The sequence below is a fragment of the Patiria miniata genome, unplaced genomic scaffold (assembly GCF_015706575.1).
Source record: "Patiria miniata isolate m_02_andy unplaced genomic scaffold, ASM1570657v1 HiC_scaffold_20, whole genome shotgun sequence".
In the NCBI taxonomy this organism is placed as follows: domain Eukaryota; kingdom Metazoa; phylum Echinodermata; class Asteroidea; order Valvatida; family Asterinidae; genus Patiria; species Patiria miniata.
The window spans coordinates 35,148,456-35,170,575 of NW_024037059.1; the positions used below are offsets into that span (position 1 = coordinate 35,148,456).

Here is a 22,120-nt window from a genome sequence, read left to right on the forward strand (position 1 = left end):
CATTCTATGCCGCACTGAAATTTACACTTAACACTTTGCATATTATCAAAATTATCGTTATAGTTATGGAATTAATAATAAAAAAATATTTTAATTTCGTATAAATGTTATTCAAAAAAAAGTGTATTATATGGTTTATTAACGTTTTGTGTTAGTTTAGGCGCGATTACTATTAATAAATGCAGCAATTTTTGCGCAGGAGTATTTGCTGTATATTCTCAAGGTAGCCCCAACCCAGCCTTGAAAAATGACCACTAAATACTTGAAATCTGAAGCATTTACTCGTTTTTATTCATACGAAATGAAGTAAACACTTCTAGTCTAGCAAAAGCTAACAAGTAAAAAGAAAACACTTTTAGCTTTCAGCAAATGCTTTCCAGTAAAAGCATTTGCTTCATTTTTATTCATACTGTAGCGGGATCCATCTGGGCTCTTGTCAGCCAAATCCGGCCAAACGCAAGAAAACTTTGGGACAGACAGACGGGATTTCTAACTCTGAAAGAAGATCTCATTTATTTCGCCAAGCGGACTCTGCGGGCAACTTGCCGCACCGCTACCAGAACTGCAACTGTTCAATTCCCTGCATATGGACATGCACAATTTCACAAAATGTATTAAAATGTTACAACTTTACTCAACCCTGGAATCAACTTCCCGCGCAATTGAACAAAAGAACCCCACTTAGCCAGCCTATTTATAGAGCCCGTTTCAGGCTAGGAGCGCACGCTAGCCAGACCCAAAACCAGGTCAGGTACGCGCCGCCGTAGCCTCTCCGCCGGGGAGCACTAGCGCTAGAAAGCAATGACAACGAAAGTGCTGCATAGACTGTCCGTTACAATACAAATGCAAGTAAATGCTTTAAAATGGGTAGTAAAAGCAAATGCTAGTTTTTATACATACGACCCAGCTTTGATAACGTCTTCATCATACTGAAAAATTTCCTTTTGTTTGTAGATTGTGAGAATTCATTTAGTATGTGTGAAGTACAAGTTCACTTTCGCCTTTGAAAGCAAATACCTCGGCTTCAGACTTTCAGTGTGTCATGGTCATAGCTAGAGCTATATTAAATTAAATAATATAGTAAAGTCTGAAAAATTGAAGGCAGATATACACTGTCTTCAGTAAAGTATAATTTATTTTTGCCTTGCCTAACAATTGGCAAAAAAAGTAATTGTAAAGTAACAATTGTGATATAAAATGGGTCGTATGTATATAAAAAAAAAAAAAACAACTGGCAAATAAACAACTTGCATACAATATCATAAATGCCTCTTTGGCGTTCCATATCATACATGTACATGTATTATCTTTATTCGACCTTGGCCGGCCCAGCTGCACTTTGTCCGCAAAGCCGCGACGCCGGCGGCCGGTGCTACACATATTAACATGTACATATAACATGATGTACGCCCCTTTTCGTGCAACGAAATTGCAGTAGCTGCAGGTAACATGGCGAATTCTGACAAAATAAAGATCGAAGCAGTAGTCAAGAATTGCGGTGTGTTGCTCGAGGGACCGCATTGGCACGCTGCTAGCCAGACCCTTTATTTCGTAGATATTCTGGGCAACACTGTGCATCGCTACCGTCCCGCGGACAGCTGTCATGAGAAAGTTAATGTTGGTAAGTTTAGACTTGCCTCGGCGCGGCCCGGCTGTTGGCGCGGCCTACACATCGATGTAGCTAGCTAGCTGGGCTAACCACGGACAAACGGATCAGCGCACAATTGCATGGGCGTTAATTTTGCTGAGTGTAATGTAGCCCGACTGCGTCTGGCCGTACAGTACTATCGCAAGCTCTGTAGTAGTACGGCCAGACGCTGAATGCGTCCAAAAAGACTGAATTTTTTTGGCCGCTGATGTAGCGATTTTGCTACATCTTTTGATCGAGATTATCTTTTCATCCAGGACAAAAATTTCCACAGTTAAGGTTCTTAGTCGTAGAGCAACTCATACCTTTTCGAAAAAACGTTCTCTGGGCTCAATATTTTCATCCATCTGGCCAAAAGACGACTTTCAGTCATCATATTCCACAAATATCGTCCCGAAAATGCTCCCCCATGCGATTTCAAAATGGCGGCCGCGCTGTAACTCATGAATATGCATGAAAAGTCTGTGACGTATGACCTCGTGTTTTTGGACGTGCGTGCGGCGGCGCCGTACGTACATGTACGTACATGTACATGTACATTACTTGTAGACAACAGCCCAGTACGTGCATGCACACGTACGTCCGCGCGGCGGTGTGCATGCACGTACTGGGCTGTCTACAAGTAATGTACATGTACATGTACATATGTACGTACGGCGCCGCCGCACGCACGTCCAAAAACACGAGGTCATACGTCACAGACTTTTCATGCATATTCATGAGTTACAGCGCGGCCGCCATTTTGAAATCGCATGGGGGAGCATTTTCGGGACGATATTTGTGGAAGATGATGACTGAAAGTCGTCTTTTGGCCAGATGGATGAAAATATTGAGACCAAAGAACGTTTTTTCGAAAAGGTATGAGTTGCTCTACGACTAAGAACCTTAACTGTGGAAATTTTTGTCCTGGATGAAAAGATAATCTCGATCAAAAGATGTAGCAAAATCGCTACATCAGCGGCCAAAAAAATTCAGTCTTTTTGGAAGCATTCAGCGTCTGGCCGTACTACAGAGCTTGCGATAGTACTGTACGGCCAGACGCAGTCGGGCTAAGTGTAATGGTTGGGAGAAGGGGCATCGTTCCTGTTGCAAACAACAAGTTGTTCTCCAAATTCCATGGCCATGGTCCATCTCCAGGTAGAGGCCATGGCCTGGTGGGGGATTTTTTTTTTAAGTCGGGCTAGGCCTACTCACCTTTGAACTTGAACTTTTTAACATAATTCAGTTGTTTAGTAGATCGCCGGTGAGATTTAATTGTTATGTTAAGGGAAAGAAAACCCTATGACTGAGGCTAGTCTGAAATTTTTTAAGTGCTTTCTCAAAGTTTCTGAGTAAATGCTTCAAAATTTTTCCTTGCTAAATCTGACTTTTTAAGACATGTTATCGCTTAATGATGATTGAAAGGTCATTGCACTTTGCATGGAGTTGTTTTACATTGTTACTGTTAGGCCAAAAAAAAAATAAGTCGGTCTCTGGTCAGCGCGCGCGTCGCTTTTAATCATGCGCGTCAATCTTTTTTTTTTCCAAAATGTTCCGCGGTAGCTCCAACAGCGCCCTCAATTTCCGCACCTCAATTTTGTTTACCAAAGAGCACCAAGGAATGGGAAATTGCACCATAGGATTGCACCAAGGCAAATTATGGAGGACACCAATGTACATGAGGACACCAAAGAAGCAACATAGTACCCACCTTGTTTGTACAACAGGGGTGTGAAATCTCAGCTTTATAGCTGATTTCAGCTTTTTTTGTTTTGGATTTCAGCTATTTTCCCTCACTTGCTGTGTACAAAAGTATAGGAAATTTCCAAAGTTCAGTTTTTTTCAGCTGTTTTCAGCTGTTTTCAGCTATTTTTGTCAGAGGTCACTCACACCCCTGGTACAATCCAAGCTTGGAAGTAAAAAAAAAAAAAAAAAAAAAACAGCCGCGTGGCCGCTTCAATTCCGGAACTTTGGTCTGACCAGAGACCGAATATTATTTTTTTTTTGGCCTTAGTGAGGGCCATATATAGATTTTTTTCCCTTATTTAATACTAGCCTAATTATAATTAGGCCTAGGCCTAAATATAAAACAAATGACAAGTTGAACAAAGAAATCTATGACTGGAGCAGGGCTTATTGAGTACTAGTAGTAGTAGGCCTACTTTATGCCACTTCAGCAGTTGTGTACAAAGTTTTTGGAGAGTCAAGAAAATTGTCCAAGTATTTCCTAGCAAAATTGGAAATGTTTCTCAGTCCCAGATTCATGTCTTTGCAACATTTTTGCAGTGACTGAACTTCATTGAGATAATACAGATATTATGAAGAAAAAACCGGCGTCCGGATGCAACATTTCTGATCTTTCGTTCTAGTGCTCTACCAACTGAACTGAGCTAATTAAATACCAAAAGATTTTGTTCACCCCACCTGGTCGCCCCAAATATATCTAGTCAGGCTTTTTGTACAAAAATGGCAGATGGGGATAGGGTCTGCATGGGATAGAATATCGTAAGCAGGAAGAGGGGGGAGGGGACAGTTGAAAGGGTGACTGCTCTATGTTCCGACACCCCTATGTTCCGACAACCTAGATTGTGTTACTCCCGGTTAGGGTTAGGGTTAGGAATAGGAATATGTGCAGTTGGAACATAGGGGTGTCGGAACATAGAGGTGTAACCGTTGAAAGGTTGCAAAAATATCTCCCTTAGAATTTCAGCAAAAGCGCTAGAAACTTGGATTGCAATTTGCCCACATACCCCTACATACTCCACACTATATGCTTCCATCAACCAACCAAATCAAAGATGTATTCAATTCTTTTCCTTATTTTTGTCTCTGTTCCACAGGTGAAAATGCAGGAACCATCGTCACGACAACATCGGGCAAGCTTCTCCTTGCCGCCAGGCTCCGTTTCGCTTACCTTGATTGGTCGACTGGGGCCTTGACAACCGTCGCTAACGTGGATGCGGATAAACCCGAGAACAGATTCAACGATGGCAAATGCGATGCCAAAGGAAGACTTTGGGCAGGTCAGTCATAAAATGTACATTTTATTTCTCGACTTGAGAGTCCCAAATGTTTGAGCGACATTAACGGCAAAAAATGGCTCACTAGAAAAATCCTGGTTCAAAATGATTAAGTTGCGATTTAGTTATTAAGCTGGGACAAAAAGAAAAGGAAACAAAATAGACTTCTCAAAAATTTAATTCAACCTGATTAAAAAAACAACAACAATGGCTATCCTTAATTAAAATTAATAAAAAAAATTGTTTTCTCAAATACTTCAAAACAAATCTCAGTCTGGGTCAAAAACCCAGGCAAATAATATAAAAACCAAAACGCCGGGAACTTTTCAAAGAGAACAAAAAATAAAACTTTGCCAAGGATAAAAAAAATTAACCATTGGATTAAATTGTGGGAGAAAATTACAGAAAACAACTAAGTTAAAAGAAAAAATACCAATGGAAAATAAGTTAGAAACCCAAAACCCACACAGCACTAGTGGAAAATGACTCTAAGTACGGAAATGAACTAAAAAACTGCAACAAGAAAGTAAATTAAAAGAAACAAATCGCAATTTAAAAACAGTTCTTATAAAAAATGAAACTCCTATGGAACTACAGTTCATGTACAAAAGTATACTGAAATCCACAAAATGAGTCTACTGCAAGTTTCCACTGAGCTGTGTTCCTGTATTGTATTACGCTCGAGGACAGACAACAAAAGGAGCACAAAGGGGCCATTCTTCCTCGAACGACGGTGGCTATTGTCCTCGAACGCCGGTTTGTGCACTAAGTCTATGGGAAAGGTTTAGATCAGGGAACAAAGGAAAACACAAAGCCAATCCTTGGAAGCATTGCAAAAAACAACTGTGTGTGCAGAGGAGGATTAAAGGGAATATACATCATTTGCTTTTGCTGTAATTTTCAGAAATGGATGGAATTGGGGGGTTGGAAATATATAGCAAATATAGTTACACTGACTTTTTTGAGGTTTTGGGTTCAAAAATGCCATAAAAACCAAGAAAAACAATCATTTTCCTGTAGTCTGGTTCCCTGACTCCATATAAGAAGAAACAGCAGTTTACATACATTGGGGAATTGTAAGGTCAGGGAACCAGTCTAGCTGGCTTGTACCCGTTCATAGGTGTGTAATCGATTGCAAACAAGTGCGATGGTCAATTGGGGCCAGTATTTGAAAAAAAGCCGACCAGCGTTGGAAATTGATACAAAAATACCACTTTTCTTGAAAATGACAGTATACCAGGTGCCATGATTTTACAGGATGCTTTACACTGTCATTCACTAACAGTCCAGCAAGGTATTTCAAAATGATTTGGTAGTTTTATTTTTTGATGTTTGCAAATGTTGTATTTTCCCTTTAAAACTATTTCTAAGAAAAGATGGGAAACAAAAACAACTAGAAATGTGTTTGTGGACAAACACTGAGCTGTTTCGACCGTTTTATTAATGACTGCAGTAAAGGAGTTTCATCCAGGTCGAATGAACATGTACATGCGTATTCTATACAAATAGTGTCTATGCTACGTCCCTGACTAAGCATGAACATGAAATCTGTCAAAGTCAGCCGGAAATCGGCTAAAACGGTCACTGTGGACAGGATTTGACCTCAGCAACACGTGCGCTGCGCGCGGGCTGACTGACATACGATATGTACAACGTACGTGCTTGTACATGTACATTGCGGACTGTGCATGTTTTAAAGCAGAGTTATTGTCAACCTGAAGTTTTAAGCGTGCGCAGGGCATGTCCAAGTTTGCTTATTGCCTCGAAGCTTTGAAATATTTTAGACCTACCCTTAAATAGACAATTAAAGTAAGAACTAATATAAAAACTGCCATGGTTGATTTTTCAGGAATTTTCTAAGGAAAAAGGGTCTTTTTATTATAACTTCCGGTCTGATGACGTCATACACCTTAAACTTCGCACACGTCTTAAGTGGGTCAAGGTCATCATATACACCAATATTTAGGCGATTCCGACAAACTTCGCCACAGACATCTATTCAAAATACATTTTTGAAAATTTTCAACCTGTCGCTAGAGGGCGCTCGAAGATTGTATGACGTCATCGGTAGAAGATTTGAAGAAAACTATCAGCCAAGAGACTAACACCGTTAAAAGCAAGTTCATATCTATTACCACTTTTAAATAATAAGCCACTTCCGGTTTGGGCCTTTTTCGACCGGAAGCAAGGGTCACGTGATTTTACGCACACTGAATGAAATAAAGGCCTCAACCTACTCTACCACTTGCAGGCAACAGAATGCTGCGGACGCGTACGGTTGATTTCTTATGCATTTTTAAATATTAAAAGTGTCACAATTTAATTGCCTATAAATAAACACCAGATGACGTCATCATGACGTCATCATTACACAATGTTGTTTGAATTAGGGTCATTGCTTGGACAAAGATTGGTGTAAATGAATTACTGGCAAAGTGTCGAAAATGCCCTTTGAAAATTGACATTTAAAAAAAAAATTCTGTGTACAAAGTCTATGGGAAAAATTAAATATTCAAAATTCCATAATAAATCACATGATGACGTCAGCATGACGAAAAGTTTCGGCACACATCTTCAGATGGTGGTCTAAGTGTGTGCCAGGTTTGAAGTCGATCGGATTTGAAAAAAAGCCAAAAGTGACTTGTAGAACGAAAACACGTGTTATCCTATGAGAAAAAAGTCTGAAAAATAAAAGAGAAAAAAAAAAATAACAGAAACAAGAGCTGTTTCGGTGTGTACACCGAAACAGCTAATTACATGTATCTGGAACAAAACTGCATCTTGAATCTCTTTACATGCATATCTTAACATGCAGTTTCTAATTCCCTTTGAAAACAGATGCATAGTTCACATGCTTTGAGTAAATGTTACAAATTTTGTTTTGTTTATGAAACATTTGTGCACAGGGACTATGGGTCCAGAGGACAAGCCCGTCGAAGTGCGTCGGCGCCAGGGCTCCCTCTACTGTCTGCACACTGACAAGTCTGTCACCAAGCACGCAGAGGACTTGGACATCTCTAACGGCATAGCCTGGTCCCTTGACAATAAGATCATGTACTACGTTGACACATTGACCAGGCTAATCGAGGCTTTCGATTACGACCTGGAAACTGGAAAAACAAGTATGTGAAACTAATGGCCCCCCCCCCCCAAAAAAAAAATTGAAAATTAATGGGCCCATGCAATGATTTTTTTTTTAATGCAATCCCTGAAAATGCAACTCTGTATCCCATTTAATCTTATTTTTCAATTTTTGTTTTGCCATTTTCAAGGGTATTTTGGTGCCATTTTGGTGTTCATGCTAATGAAAATTTCCATATTCATGAGCCAAAGTGTGATGTCATTTCAGGCAGAAACCTCAATGTTGCAGTTATTTCAGCACCAAAAGTTGCCAGTATTTTGGATATTTTGCTGTCGTAAATTTTCTTTTCTGCGATGATTCGTTGTCAGTACATAGCAGTAAGTTAATGAGTAAACTTTTCTCAGGGATGTTTTCATTGAGCAAAGTTAGGGTTCATAATTTGAACAGAAAACTCCTAAACTGTCTCCCTGAAATGACATCACAGCAACAGCGCCCTCAGATGTCCGGGAAAGCATTGAACATTTTAAATGTTTAAAGAATTGCCCTTTTCTACACCAGCGAGGGATGTCAAACAGTTTTATACATTAAAGGGGAGTAGAAATAGTTGCACAAAATATTTTCCAAAGAAAAATGTATTTCATGGACCCTTTAACAAATTTAATTGGCCATCATCTCTCCCAACTTTTTTTTTTCTTGGCCGAACTTAACAATGTACAGCCAGTGCTCTACAACAAGACCAATATATTTTTCTCCTAATAACTTGTACATTTTATTTTTAATGAAAAGCAAGGATCCCTTCATTTTCAATTCTTGAGCGTCTGTGAACCTCTGAAAAGAAAGGCTTTCATTTTGGTTGCTTTTGTGTGCACGAACAGATTCGCCCTGCCAGCTGACTGGTTCCCGATCACTACATTATTTACTCCAATTGGGGGTTGGGAACCAGTTTGAGATACATGAATGGAGTCCATCATCATTACCTCAAAATTAATGAGTACAAACATCTATTCGACTTATGAGTTTTTGTTCCATTCTTTATCTTAAAAGGTAACCGTCGCCCAGCGGTTAAAGTGGCTGCAGAGGAAGGCTGGCCCGACGGCATGTGCATCGACGAACAGGGCATGCTATGGTTAGCATGCTTCAGCAAGGCACAAATCATCCGATACGACCCCACGACTGGTAAATTAATTTCAAAATGGGATTTACCCCCCCCCCCCCAATATTTTGTAAAGACTGCCCGTTTCCATTCAAATGCCCTTTTTTCACAAGCGCTTAACTCCCCCCCCCCTAATATTTGTAAAGAGTGCCCTTCTGTTGTTAACAAGTGCCCTTTTTTTTAACAAGTGCGCTTTTTTTATCAAGTGCCCTTTTTTTTTTAACAAGTGCCTTTTTTTCTATACAAGTGCCCTTTTAAACACAAGTCTTGCCCTTTTTTGTGTCATCGCCCATTACGGGTGCTGTTTTGTGAATTTTGCGCATGTATCACCCTGAAAAACACAATATATTGTACGTTAGTGTGCATAATCGTTGGTTTTGAACAGCGCCCCCATCGACACTATGGTACCTACCCCCCCCCCCCCCTCCTTATATTTTACGGAGGCAAAGTGTCCAGAGAAAAAAAAAATGTCTACATTTCAGCACGGAATTTGCAAGTGCCCTTTGCAAGAAATGTTTAACCCCCCCCACCCCCCATCAAAATGACCTTGATACGCCCATGCCCCTGTGGCCAAATATTCAAATTAGATTTTGAAATGTATTTACATTCAGATTTGAACAATAAACAGGCAGAGGTGCACTTATAAATACCATCTACTGCATTTGGGAATTTGTAAACCATCTTTTGATCTACACCTTGTGTTCCTCTTATTAAAGTTGCATTTCCCTTAAAAATATATTCCATTTCTAAATTGCTATTTTTCGAGCGATAAAAAAGTTATTCCCTTTTAGAATGAGGCACCGACCCCCCCAAAAAATCAGCCCATGTTTTGGCAATTGAATACTTTTACTTTTAATACAAATTTGGAATAATTGCCTGTCGAACAATAATTCCGTTCTCACATGGTAGGCTGGTTCCCGCCCAACAATCAGTATCAATTATGCGCGGTCCGGCAACCAGTCTCCTTGCAAAGCGGATCTGTTTGTACCGGCAACACAAAATCCTTGTGTTTTTATTTTCAGAGGCTTGTAGACTTCCAAAAAGAAAAAAAAACGGAGGTTGTTTGGTTGGAATGAAACATACAAGTTGAAAATTTCTTGAGAGAGAATAAGTTACATTTGTTGATGAGTACAGGGAACACAATTTTGAAATAATCTAGTATAAAAAAAATGAGTAAATGTTACTATAAAAAAAGGATACAGTTCAGATGAAAAAGGTTGTATGATAAGGTATGAATATTGAATAAGCTTGAATATTGAATAATATTGATTTTGAGGTTTATAAAGTACTATTTTTCATTTATACAAATGCTTAGGAAAGTTGTCCTGGAATAGGTAAAGATAATCACGTAGGTGTACAATTGTCCAATAACTGCCAGTGCAATGAATTTGCAGGCATTGCCACTTTTGTAAAAGCGAGTCTTATTTTCTTCCCATACTCAGGTAAGAAACTTCAAACCATCATGTTTCCGACTACTAACATCACCTCATGTTGCTTTGGAGGGCCCAACTTGGACGAACTGTATGTGACTTGCACACGAGTTGGGCTCAGCGATGAAGTCGTGAAAAAAGAACAGCCGTTGGCCGGTTCTGTCTTTAGGGTCACGGGGTTAGGGGTCAGAGGTTTTGCTGGTGCCGACTTTGCAGATTAATGGGTTGCAAAAATGTTGGCGTTGTTCCTGACTTCGGCTTTAAGAGATCCAGGGCATGACTTGGTAGTATTGGTGCAAGGCTGGATGTCCCTAATACTGCCGGTCCCATTAACAAGATGGATATCTAGTCTTGGGAGTTTTGGCAGTGCTACCCAGGAAATTCTGAACATTCATGTATTCATGCTAATACATAAAAAAAAAAAAACAATTAAAAATCAAATCATAAAAATCAAATAGGCGCATTTTAAAAGCTTTTGTTCTTCGTTTCACCACTTTTCAGTGCTATTGAATACATTTTGGTTGTTGGGATGTTGAAAAATGACCTCAAAATCAATTTTTTTCTCTCATCACGAAAAAGTGTGGGGGGGGGGTGGGATGATTCAACAGTCCACCCCCCCCCCCTCCCCGGCCAAAAAAGGGGGGAGGAGGATATATACCCCCACCCCCACCCCGGATTTACGCCCTGCCGATTACATGATGGTTGTATAGGCCTAATATGTCAAAAGTCTCATTAAATTGAAGGACCCACGTCCTGTTTGCAAACATTTTTAAGAAGAGAAAATCAATTTCCATTCCCCTATTTGGAAGCTCTGAGTGACAGCATTGCAACTGCAATTTGTTTCAGCTGAAACCGTCTTACCGTTTTTATTATTTTGAATATTGTTTTACTAGAACCAATTCATGTTTTGTTATTGCTCCATCCATTCCTTGAAAACCACCAATAAACCCCAATGGCCCACCCCCTTCTTTTTCTTTTTTTTCTTTTTTTCTTTTTTGAGGCTGCATCGGATTTTGAATACTTTTCTTTTGAATATATTCTCTAAAAGATGCTTCAAAAGTTTAGATGCTCCACCAGATGCCACGCACTTCTTTTATTTTTGGAAACATGTTACCCTGAGATTAGTCCCACTAACTGGGTCGATAGAACTCCTTTTTTGACATTTGGGATGTTACTGTCGTACTACGACAGTAACATTAAACTTTTGGCGGTCTGCAGAACACATTTCCGTATCTTTTTTCCTAGGGTCAAATATCATGCCTGTTTTGTGCACTCAAGAATCAAGCTCCTAATATATCAGCATTCTGACAAAACGCTGTCCAAAAGTATGATAAAAGTCAGCCAATTTATAATTTGAACATTATATTTTATTATGTTTGATTTAAAACTTGTTTTTGCTGTTCTTGTTAAGATATGTCTTTATTTCAGTAATAGTGCAATCGATAATTTGACCTGTGTGTAATTTAAATCAATGGCAATGGTTGATAACTCTTTGACGTTAATGCAATTATGATATTCACACTAACAACTATCAAGTATATCATTTAAAGATATAGTCCATCATTTGTAATTTGTGCATTTTGTTCGTTTGAAGCAACAAAAGTGTTCAAAATCTAATGAAGGATACTGAACAACTAACCTGATGAAGTTTCAGCTCAGCTTCAGCTGTGTATCCAGTGGCGTCGCCAAGGGGGGGCCAGGGGGGGCACGTGCCCCCCCTGGAAAACCTAGTGCCCCCCGAGTGCCCCCCCATCTGAGATTTGGGTTGGTAAAAAATTATATATATATTTTGTTATATTCAACTCCCATCATCTGAGTTGGTTAAATAGCAATTTCTGGAGATATCTTCAGATCGAATTTAGCATCAAATGTGGCACCATTTTGCATCTAGCCCATCCTCCGTATGCGAAAATTTTCCAAAGGGGAGGGGGGCACCCCTTAGACCCCTCCCCCAGGACGGCGATCCGTATCCACCTAAGTGCCCCCCATCAAATGCTGGTGCCCCCCCTGTGCCCCCCCAGACTGAAAAGTCTGGTGACGCCACTGTGTGTATCCCAAGAAAAACAGCATTCTAGGATCTCAATTTCAAATCAAAAGTCGCTGAATTATGTTTTGAATTGTTTTGAATTGCAGCTATACGCGATGTCGCGCACTGATCCGACGAATTATAGCAACCGCGCGCGCCTGTGCGTCGTGCCAATGCTTGCGCGCGCTGCGCCGAATAACAAAACGAACTACTAATTTAAATTTTCCTTTGGTGCGTCTTAAGACGCACCGTTGGAAAGGCCTTCTTTTGTTGGTTACTCCAAAATGATAGCTTGCCAGAAAGATTAATTTCACAGGGAGTTTAGTCCACTTACTATCTTTCAACCAAGTATGTTTTTCAACAATAATACGGCAGTTACTTTTTCGGATGGCTGCAAATGATGGACTATAGCTTTAAAAAACAGCTACATAAAAAGTGTAAAAAAAAGAAATTGTGGTGAAGAAAATAACTATTGGGCATTATGCAAATTTGCGTCCGAATTTTATACATGTATATTTGAAAAGGTAATTTTTCTTAATAACTAAGACTATTTGAATATATCGTGCCTGTGTGTTCAATGTTTATATAAAGATTTTGATAGGTAAATAGATAAATAAACAAATGGAACTCCTGCGTTTAAAATAAGACTACATTTTGGAACATTTTTCTAATAATAAATTTTAAAGAACCGCCACTGAATAAACTTCTGCAATAATAGAGCTTTATGTGTGCGGAACAATTCTGACTTGCAAATTATATATCTTCAATAAAAGATATGAAATTCAGGTTATATTAAAACAAATTTTTAAAAAACAACCAATTTTAACCCTCTCCCTGAGTTAGTTGCTTTTGTGTGGTTTTTAGTCCAGAATAAATCGGTTTGGGAAGAATTTCATACATGGACATCACTCCTTTCTCCCTGCAGTGATCGACCTATCAGCCATCAGAAAGCAATAACATGTCCTAAAAATTTAGCATGGAAAATATTGAAGCATATTCTGAGAAAAGACTTGGAATTTTCCAGCCCAGTCTCATAGGGTTTGTGCACAGGGTGTCAGTGATGTCCAGGTATGGAACTCTTTTCAAAGATGTACACTTGTCAGATCAGAATCCCTTCCTCTAACCCCGCCTCCTTAAAAGTTGCTCTCAAAAGAATGGATCGTCTTTAAATTGCCTTTTTGCAGCAATATGTCTCAATTTTGATTGAAACTTGAAGAAATCCGCCCCATTTAATTATGGAATTACAATTTTTTCGCGGATCTATGAAATTGACGGAAAGAATATTGGATCCTGACGGCACTATTTTCATCATTTATCATCTCAATGAAGGTCAGTCATTGCAAAAAGGTTGAAAAGACACGAATCTGACACTAAACAACGCTTCCAATTTTGTTCGGAAATACTTTGTACAATGCACTCGACTCGATCTCCTTAGACTTTGTACACGACCAAAGAAGTGGTGCCTGGATACTTATTTGTTTCCATATTGGTTTCTGAACAATGAAATAAAAAAGTTTGCTGCTTCAGTTCAACAAGTCTAAGTTTATACTTCCCAAATGATCCCTTTTATAAACCCTATTATAGGCCTTTGCGTTCAGTTTGCCATAAGCACACACAAAAACGCCCCTTGTGCAATACACACTGCCTTTATTTAGGACACTACAAAGTTCAAGGACACAGTTACCCAATCATTGTAAACGATTGTGTGTACTTATTTGCTTTTGATGTACCACCTTTATATGCAGCTAGCTGCATGGAGTTTTCTAATTGTGAGTGTTCTGTATCTTTCTGGCCTTTAGACCTTGCGCCCTGTGACCGATTGATCCTGTTATCATAGTGATACACAACAAGCTTGTTGAATTTCTTTCCGGGTGAGTTTTTTAATTTGTAAATTATTACTTTGAAGGTTGGCAATTTTGAATAACTTATGGAAGCGGATTCTGGAATATGGTCATCTATATAGAGTTGTGGTTATGGAGTCTGTCAGTATAATGACAACCAATTCCTCTGCACACACATCACGTTCCATGACTGGCTGACTTAACACAATTATGAATATGCATGACTTTACTGTGAATTTACACGCCTACTTGTACACACAACGTACTCGTACACACAACGTACTCTCAAACCACACAACTAAATAAATAAATGAGGAATAAAGAAAATGGGGGGGGGGGGGTTAAATACCGTTATTTACTGACACTCAGATTGGTGTCTATCAACAAGGTTCAAATATATAAAGCCATGGTAAACAAACTCTAAAACTTGGGTTTCTAATTTGTCCCTTAAATTTGTCTCTGTTTTTTCTTGCTTTTTTTTTCTTAAAGGGAAAATACAACATTTGCAAACATCAAAAAATAAAACTACCAAATCATTTTGAAATACCTTACTAGACTGTTAGTGAATGATAATGTAAAGCATCCTGTAAAATCATGGCACCTGGTATACTGTCATTTTCAAGAAAAGTGGTATTTTTGTATCAATTTCCAACGCTGATCGGCCGATCAGCGTTGGAAAAACTGGCTTTTTTCAAATACTGGCCCCAGTTGACCATCGCACTTGTTTGCAATCGATTACACAGCTACGAACGGGTAAAAGCCAGCTAGACTGGTTCAGTGACCTTACAATTCCCCAATGTATGTAAACTGCTCTGTTTCTTCTTATATGGAGTCAGGGAACCAGACTACAGGAAAATGATTGTTTTTCTTGGTTTTTATAGCATTTTCGAACCCAGAACCTCAAAAAAGTCAGTGTAACTATATTTGCTATATATTTCCAGCCCCCCAATTCCATCCATTTCTGAAAATTGCAGCAAAAGCAAATGATGTATATTCCCTTTAACATCTATCAGATAGAAAAAAGGACCTAGAAAATGTCTGTGTCTGTGGTTTTGGAGAGGTGTGGGGTGTTGCTGGAAGGACCTCATTGGGACGACGTCGATCAGTGTTTGTACTTCATTGACCACATCAGTGGAGTTGTACATCGCTGGGATCCGGAGACTCAGAAACATGAGACAAGGAAAATTGGTATAGTAATTAAGAGCCGATTTCTGCTACCAAAGTTCTGCTAACCAGGAAATTCTGTGCTATATATGAACTGCATAATGTGCTTACAGCTAGCCAGCACAGAAAATCGGTGCTCACTGCTTACCGGCTTCTAAGCTCAGAATCTTTATATGCAGAATTTCTGGGTATAATTTGCAATTAACCATGAAATTCTACACATTCTGAGATTATTGAGCCATTGAAGTTGGTGGTTTTTTTTTTTAGTTTTTCTGTATTTTTGGGGGGTCCCTTACCGAACATGACTGCTGTCCAATAGCAGTCCGATAGCAGTCCGATAGCAGTCCGCATAGCATGCGAATGCTATAAATGAATGCTATCTCCAATAGCATTCTCATATAGCATTCATTGAGGTATAGCAGTCCGATAGCAGTCCGATAGCAGTCCGATAGCATGTCAGGAAGCCAAATTATTTAAATGAGCTATAGCATTCGCATGCTATTACGAATGCTTTCATAGCATTCAACTGGAATGCTATGTGAATGCTATATGTGAATGCTATGTGAATGCTATGATGAATGCTATGTGAATGCTATCACGACTGCTATCGTGTCAAGGACAGGGCCGGGCATCGTACAATTACAAAGTACATTTTCAATTTCACAATTCACCCAAAATAACTCCCGTGTTAAAGCTTTAGGCCTATCTAATAATGTTATGCACTGAACCATTTTTAACAACACATTTTGAAATTTAAAAGACCTATGATGTGGACCTGCAATCAAAATATATAAAATTACAAATTTGTTCTTTAAGACTTTATCAGCCTCATTCTTTGGTGTACGTACAAACATCGAAACACTTTGTCTAACATTGTCATGCTTTAAGCAATGGCCAGAAATTTGATGCAACTATATATTTCTGCTTAACTTGAATTATCTTTGAAGCAACCACTAGTCACTTTTGTATTTGGCATCACAATTTAAAAACAATTACATGTACATGTATTTGTGCTTCATTCAAAATGTAGCTGATTCAAAAATTCAATCATGGAGGAATTAAGGAATATATGTTTATAAATAAGACTTCACATCTCAACACCTTGAACACCAACATGCTCAAAACATGCTCAAAACCAAAATATGCTTCATCCAAAATTTGGCTTCATCAAGCCAAAAATTGAATACCACCACAGCCTAGTACACTTACCAAATACAAGCTGTTTTGTGAGTGTGTTGCACGTGTATGGAGGCCTCCAAACTGTTGCTTTGAAGTTTTCAATTCCAAAGACTTTAGTCCATTCAGCCAATCATCCAGTGTACATGTATTTTGTCATGTACAGGTTGAGTGCATGCATGTGAACATGAAATTATGTCCACAAGCATTCATACCATAAGCTAATGTCCATGATTCCTACAATTTCTTGCAAGACTATGTGCAGCCTGACTGCACTCTGCGCTGACAATATTCAACTGACTGCAGTTTTCAAATTTCCCACACTGACCGTTAATCTGTGGAATGGAAGGTCATCACTGTGTCATGTGACTTGTAGTCCATGATACGATAGGCTTATATATTGGAATGCTGTTTGCAGGCTTTGCTGAGCCACGGAATGCTATACTTTAAAATTATTTTACAACTGACTGCTAAATTGGAATGCTATACTCAATTTTTAGTCCTCCCACTTTCACTTGCATGCTATGTGGAATGCTTTGAAGCTTGCATGCTATTTGGAATGCTATTTTCATTCTGCATGCTATTGAGAATGCTGGACTGCTAAAGTTAGCAGTCATCAAGTCATCATCATCTGTGAATGCTATGTGAATGCTATAATAGCATGCACATGCTATTGGACTGCTATTGGACTGCTATTATAGAGTCCAGTTCGGTAAGGGGTCCCAGAGAACCAGCCTGTCCCATGTGCACCTATCTGACTGACTGACTCATTTGCTGACTCACTTGAAGATGGTGAAGAGCTAGAGCCGGGCAGTGCCATTGTACAGGATTACCCTGTAACACCAATGAATGGGTTAATCCGGCCCATTGTGTAGACCAGATGCAAGACTTTCAGTGAATAACCTTTTCTTTTTTTTGGCAGATGAAAATGTCGGCTGTGTTGTGACAACAAAGACACCAGGTGTGCTGCTCATCACTGGCAAACATCGCTTCCTTTCTTTGGATTGGGAGGGCGGGGTAGCCACGCCCATCGGGGAGGTGGACCAAGATCGGCCCGAGAATCACTTCAACGATGGAAAGTGTGATGCAAGGGGCAGATTTTGGGCAGGTAAGGAATACAAAGCCAAATTTTTCATTCATCTGATTTAATATTGAATCAATATTAAATCTTCTTTGATGAATAATGTTCTTTGAAAATTTGTGTTATGTTTTAAGGGACACTTGGACCACTGGAAACGCCGACCAGAGTGAAGCCCAAGCAGGGCTCCCTCTACTGTCTGGATGTAGACAGGTCCGTGACCAAACACATCGATGGTGTTGACATCTCCAACGGTTTATGCTGGAGTCATGACAACAAGACAATGTACTACATCGATTCGTTATCGCACAAGGTGGATGCATTCGACTACTGTTTGGATACAGGAACACCAAGTAAGGGAATCACCCCATTCTGGTCATTTATTAAACATAATTTAAAATACAATTTAACACATCCAACCTGGGCCAAGTTCGCGCAAGGACTATAGTTGACCAATATTTAACTAACGTTTGCCCGAACTCTGTCTAGTCGACAGTGGTTTACTACGCTAGTCGACTATTTGGAACCAGCCTACTGGGGTTGGTTGCTTCGCTGGTAACCAATAGCCGCGCGCATTCATAACGCTAGCACAGAGCCAGGATCCAGAAGTTTTGCGATGACATTTTGACCAGCGTTTGACTAGAGACGTTCGCACATTGCTATTAGTGCGCAGGCGTAAGGTACGTCACAAATCAACCACTAGTCGACTAATGGTCCTTGCCCGAACTTGGCCCTAGTTTTTATTAATTTCAGAGATGCATAAATTATAAAGAGTGCATTTAGTCTATAATTTAAAACTTAGATTAGATTTGTACATAGTTTTCTGTCAAAGAAGATGCTTGTTACTTGTAATTTTGTTCTTAAGTCCAGATCTGGTTTTTAATTTCTAGAAATTTATATTCGTATTTGAAATTAATCGCATGTCAAATCACAAGGAAGGCCGCATGAAACAGGGGATGAGCAATGATAAAGGGATGAACAATGATAAAGGAATTCCTTGTCTAGTCCTTGCGACTTTTAAACCCATTAACTGGCCGGCACTAGTACTCCTTGAATTTTGGCTTGGATCAAGCTAAAATGTCAAAGAAGGAGTTCTAGCGCCCCAGTTACTGGGTCTGGGACTCAGTTACTGAGTCTGCAACTTGACTTGTAATTGACTTGTGACTGACTCATGACAGACTTGTGATTGACTTGTGCCTGACTTGACTTAAGAGTGACTTGTGACTGACTCGTGAGTGACTCACGACTACCTTGTGACTGACTTGGTTTTACTTGTCAAGTAGGAATTGCATTAAATTGCTGCAAACTGCTTGCTGATGACTGGATTGACCTGAATTACTTGCGATTGACTTGTGATCAACTTGTGACTGAGTCATGACTGATTGTGATCGACATGTGATCGACATGTGATCGACTTGTTTATAACATGTGAATGACTTGTGATCGACTTGTGATCGACTTGTCAAGACTGGACTACGTCTCTGCAAACTCCACTTCATTGAGAGTTTTTTTCTTTTCAGTTCTTTTTTTTCCTCTTAATTTGACCTATGTTGCAGGCAATCGACGGCCTGCTATTGAGATCCCCGAGGAGGATGGATATCCCGATGGAATGACAATAGACACAGAGGGCATGGTGTGGGTGGCTTGCTTCGATAGCTCAAGCATCAATCGATACAATCCGCTAACAGGTAACAACAACAACAACAACAACCCCCCCCCCCCATAAAAAAACCCACACACAACCCCAACACACCCAACAAGCAAACTTGAACAAACTGATCCACAGAACCTGAGGCAGTACCAGACTCATGTGCAGGTCGTATGCTTCCTTCAAGTTTAGGTGTTCCCATCTTTAAAGCAGAATTTGCCCAACATAAAGATGAAATATATTTGGGCTACAGAACAAAAAAGAAGGTTTTAAAAAAAATGCGATAGAAGATGGGCACAGGTGTAGTGTTGTAGTTGAGTCCATCACAAGTTTATCACAAATCTACAAGTCATGGCACAAGTTTGAAGTAACTTGACTTAGAACAGGATGACTGGTGATGGACTTGTGTTGGACTTGTGATGGACTTGAGATGACCTGTGATGGACTTGAGGACTTGTGATGGACTTGTGACGGACTTGTGATGGACTTGTGATGACTTGTGATGACTTGTGATGACTTGTGATGGACTTGTGAGGACTTGTGTTGGACTTGTGTTGGACTTGTGATGGACTTGTGATGGACTTGTGAGGACTTGTGATGGACTTGTGATGGACTTGTGATGGACTTGTGATGGACTTGTGACAGACTTGTGATAGACTTGGGATGGACCTAGGATGGACTTTTGAAGACTTGTGACGGACTTGTGAGGACTTGTAATGGACTTGAGGACTTGTGTTAGACTTGTGATGGACTTATGATGGACTTGTGATGGACTTATGATGGACTTGTGATGGACTTATGATGAACTTGTGATGGACTTGTGTTGGACTTGTGTTGGACTTGTGAGAGACTTGTGAGAGACTTGGGATGGACCTAGGATGGACTTTTGAAGACTTGTGACGGACTTGTGAGGACTTGTGACAGACTTGGGATGGACTTGACAGCAATGCTGCATAGATGCAGATATTAGGGCTCGGGCATTACCTGGAAAGGAAAAGACAACCCTTTGTGACAGAATGACCCAAAAAATGTTTTTCCCTTTTTATATTCCAGGGGAGAAGTTGCACACCATTACTTTCCCCTGTGCGTATGTGACGCCGTGCTGCTTTGGAGGAAAGAACCTGGACACGCTGTATGTCACGACCTCAAAGGATGGCCTTAGCGAACAGAAACAACAAGAGCAGCCATTGGCTGGCTCGTTATTCAAGGTCACGGGGTTAGGGTTCAAAGGTCGTCCCGCTTACCAGTACGCTGGCTGAAATAGTACCGTGTCGATTTTGTGACACATGGTCTGGCACTTGACCACTACACAGAGTCACAAGACTTGTTAAATTAAGAGTCAGTCTATAAATTTTGGGTTCTTCCTGTCCCTGCTTCATCTGACACCTATGATTTTTTAACTCTGGGGCACTCCCTGCAGTCATCCTCCAAGAGTGATACGAACAGCAAACTACCTACCCAACATATAAAAGATCGTTTGAAGTCATTCTTTATGCTACTTGAACGGCAGGGAACAGGAAAAATGTCACACTTTGACCCGAAATTTATCGCATGGCCCATGATGCAAATTGATACATTGTTACAGCAAAAATATACACATATCTTCAATTTGTGCTTTGAGGCATGTGCTCAGACCGAAGCTGCATTGTTTTTTTAATTAGAAAAGAACTTCATTGATTTATTTCTCATGTTAAGCATTTAGTATTTCAATTTGGCAGGATCGAATTAAGTGAAGTCTTTAAACAAACTAAAAAAGGCTTTTCTTTTTTTGTAATGTAATTTTGTATTAAGCTTACTGAGCCTTACATAATTTACCTCTGCAGTATATAACCCTACTGCAGTGGTGGTGAGTTTATACAGCCCTATTTCAATTTTCCAATATTAGTTACTATTTGATCTTTTTGTATGTGGGGGCGGAAAAAATGGAGCTTTATGTTCATCACATACACACAAGCATGACAAAAAAGTACTGAATATCTCTTTGAAACCACTTGTATCAGTCAATACGTCCTATTAGGTTACATGAAAGGCCCACGTTCTGCCCGACTGACTTTTATGGTATGTTTTTAATTTTAAAAAAAATTCAATTTAGTCTCGAAACCAAATTCACAAAGGTACTGTTTATGGAGCCAGAACAGTCTGAGCTTTGTGATTTCCAAAGCTGTCTGGCAAACTTTTGCATTTGTCATATTTTCATGAAATAGAACGATTTAAGGGCTGGTTATTTTATAGCAGACATCGTTTCACTGGGCTGTTCAATAAGTTTATGCCCATTGTTGCTGGAAAAACACCGGGAAAAAAAATGCCGTTCGTTTTCAACCGTCAAAAAGTGCAGCTCGCTGAATCTGTCATGCACAGAACCCGTAGGCCACAGTGCCAGCTGAGCGAGAACAAATATTACATGAATATTCTGGTGTACCCGAGCATTTGCACAAAGTCAACGGCTTGCTCTCGGCCGTTAACAGATGTAGAACTTGAAAAAGCTATTCGTCCATACTATTTTTTTTTACTCACCATCATAATATTTTGCAGTTTTGTTTTCCGATGTTTTGCAAATGTTGTCCATTACTTTTAACATTGCAAAATTATAACATCTGATTTATGGTAAAGAAGCTTACAAATTTTGCCATACTGAATCAATTATATGAAATTACTAATGTACTACAGTGACCTCAATTTGCATGTGACTTTAGAGGACAGAGAAATCGGGATGACTGAATAAGGCCCCCCAAAAAAGTCTTCGGTTTCTGGTATGGAGCTTGCGGCTTGTTTTTTTTTTTTTTTTACTTTTTTTCCTTCAAATGTCGGCCGATGACTGCAAATGGTGCCCGACTTAATTTAGTGCAAAATATATGGGAGTCCAGAGAGGCCACAT

The 22,120-nt window shown here is 39.6% G+C and overlaps 2 protein-coding genes across 2 annotated transcripts; both read left to right on the forward strand.

The window, feature by feature from the left end:
• The first annotated feature begins 1,299 nt into the window (after nt 1-1,299).
• On the forward strand, nt 1,300-10,738 carry LOC119728906 (regucalcin-like). The gene is made up of 5 exons (XM_038201335.1): nt 1,300-1,621; nt 4,468-4,650; nt 7,554-7,769; nt 8,774-8,905; nt 10,325-10,738. Exons 1-5 carry the CDS (start codon nt 1,450-1,452, stop codon nt 10,531-10,533), a joined length of 912 nt encoding a protein of 303 aa, XP_038057263.1. The 5' UTR covers nt 1,300-1,449; the 3' UTR covers nt 10,534-10,738.
• A 3,019-nt stretch (nt 10,739-13,757) lies between these two features.
• LOC119728835 (regucalcin-like) lies at nt 13,758-21,669 on the forward strand. Its single transcript, XM_038201233.1, has 6 exons — nt 13,758-14,209; nt 15,193-15,367; nt 17,442-17,627; nt 17,735-17,950; nt 19,154-19,285; nt 20,299-21,669. Exons 2-6 carry the CDS (start codon nt 15,214-15,216, stop codon nt 20,502-20,504), a joined length of 894 nt encoding a protein of 297 aa, XP_038057161.1. The 5' UTR covers nt 13,758-14,209; nt 15,193-15,213; the 3' UTR covers nt 20,505-21,669.
• Nucleotides 21,670-22,120: the final 451 nt, after the last annotated feature.

What these genes read in the sequence shown, in the direction of transcription:
- LOC119728835 (XM_038201233.1), top strand. Translation starts at nt 15,214, where the DNA reads ATGTCTGTGTCTGTGGTTTTGGAGAGGTGTGGGGTGTTGCTGGAAGGA. An exon ending in ACATGAGACAAGGAAAATTG is followed by an intron (nt 15,368 to 17,441) that starts GTATAGTAATTA and finishes TTTTTTTGGCAG; the next exon opens with ATGAAAATGTCGGCTGTGTT. An exon ending in TTTGGATACAGGAACACCAA is followed by an intron (nt 17,951 to 19,153) that starts GTAAGGGAATCA and finishes CCTATGTTGCAG; the next exon opens with GCAATCGACGGCCTGCTATT.
- LOC119728906 (XM_038201335.1), top strand. Translation starts at nt 1,450, where the DNA reads ATGGCGAATTCTGACAAAATAAAGATCGAAGCAGTAGTCAAGAATTGC. An exon ending in CAAAGGAAGACTTTGGGCAG is followed by an intron (nt 4,651 to 7,553) that starts GTCAGTCATAAA and finishes ATTTGTGCACAG; the next exon opens with GGACTATGGGTCCAGAGGAC. An exon ending in CCTGGAAACTGGAAAAACAA is followed by an intron (nt 7,770 to 8,773) that starts GTATGTGAAACT and finishes TTATCTTAAAAG; the next exon opens with GTAACCGTCGCCCAGCGGTT.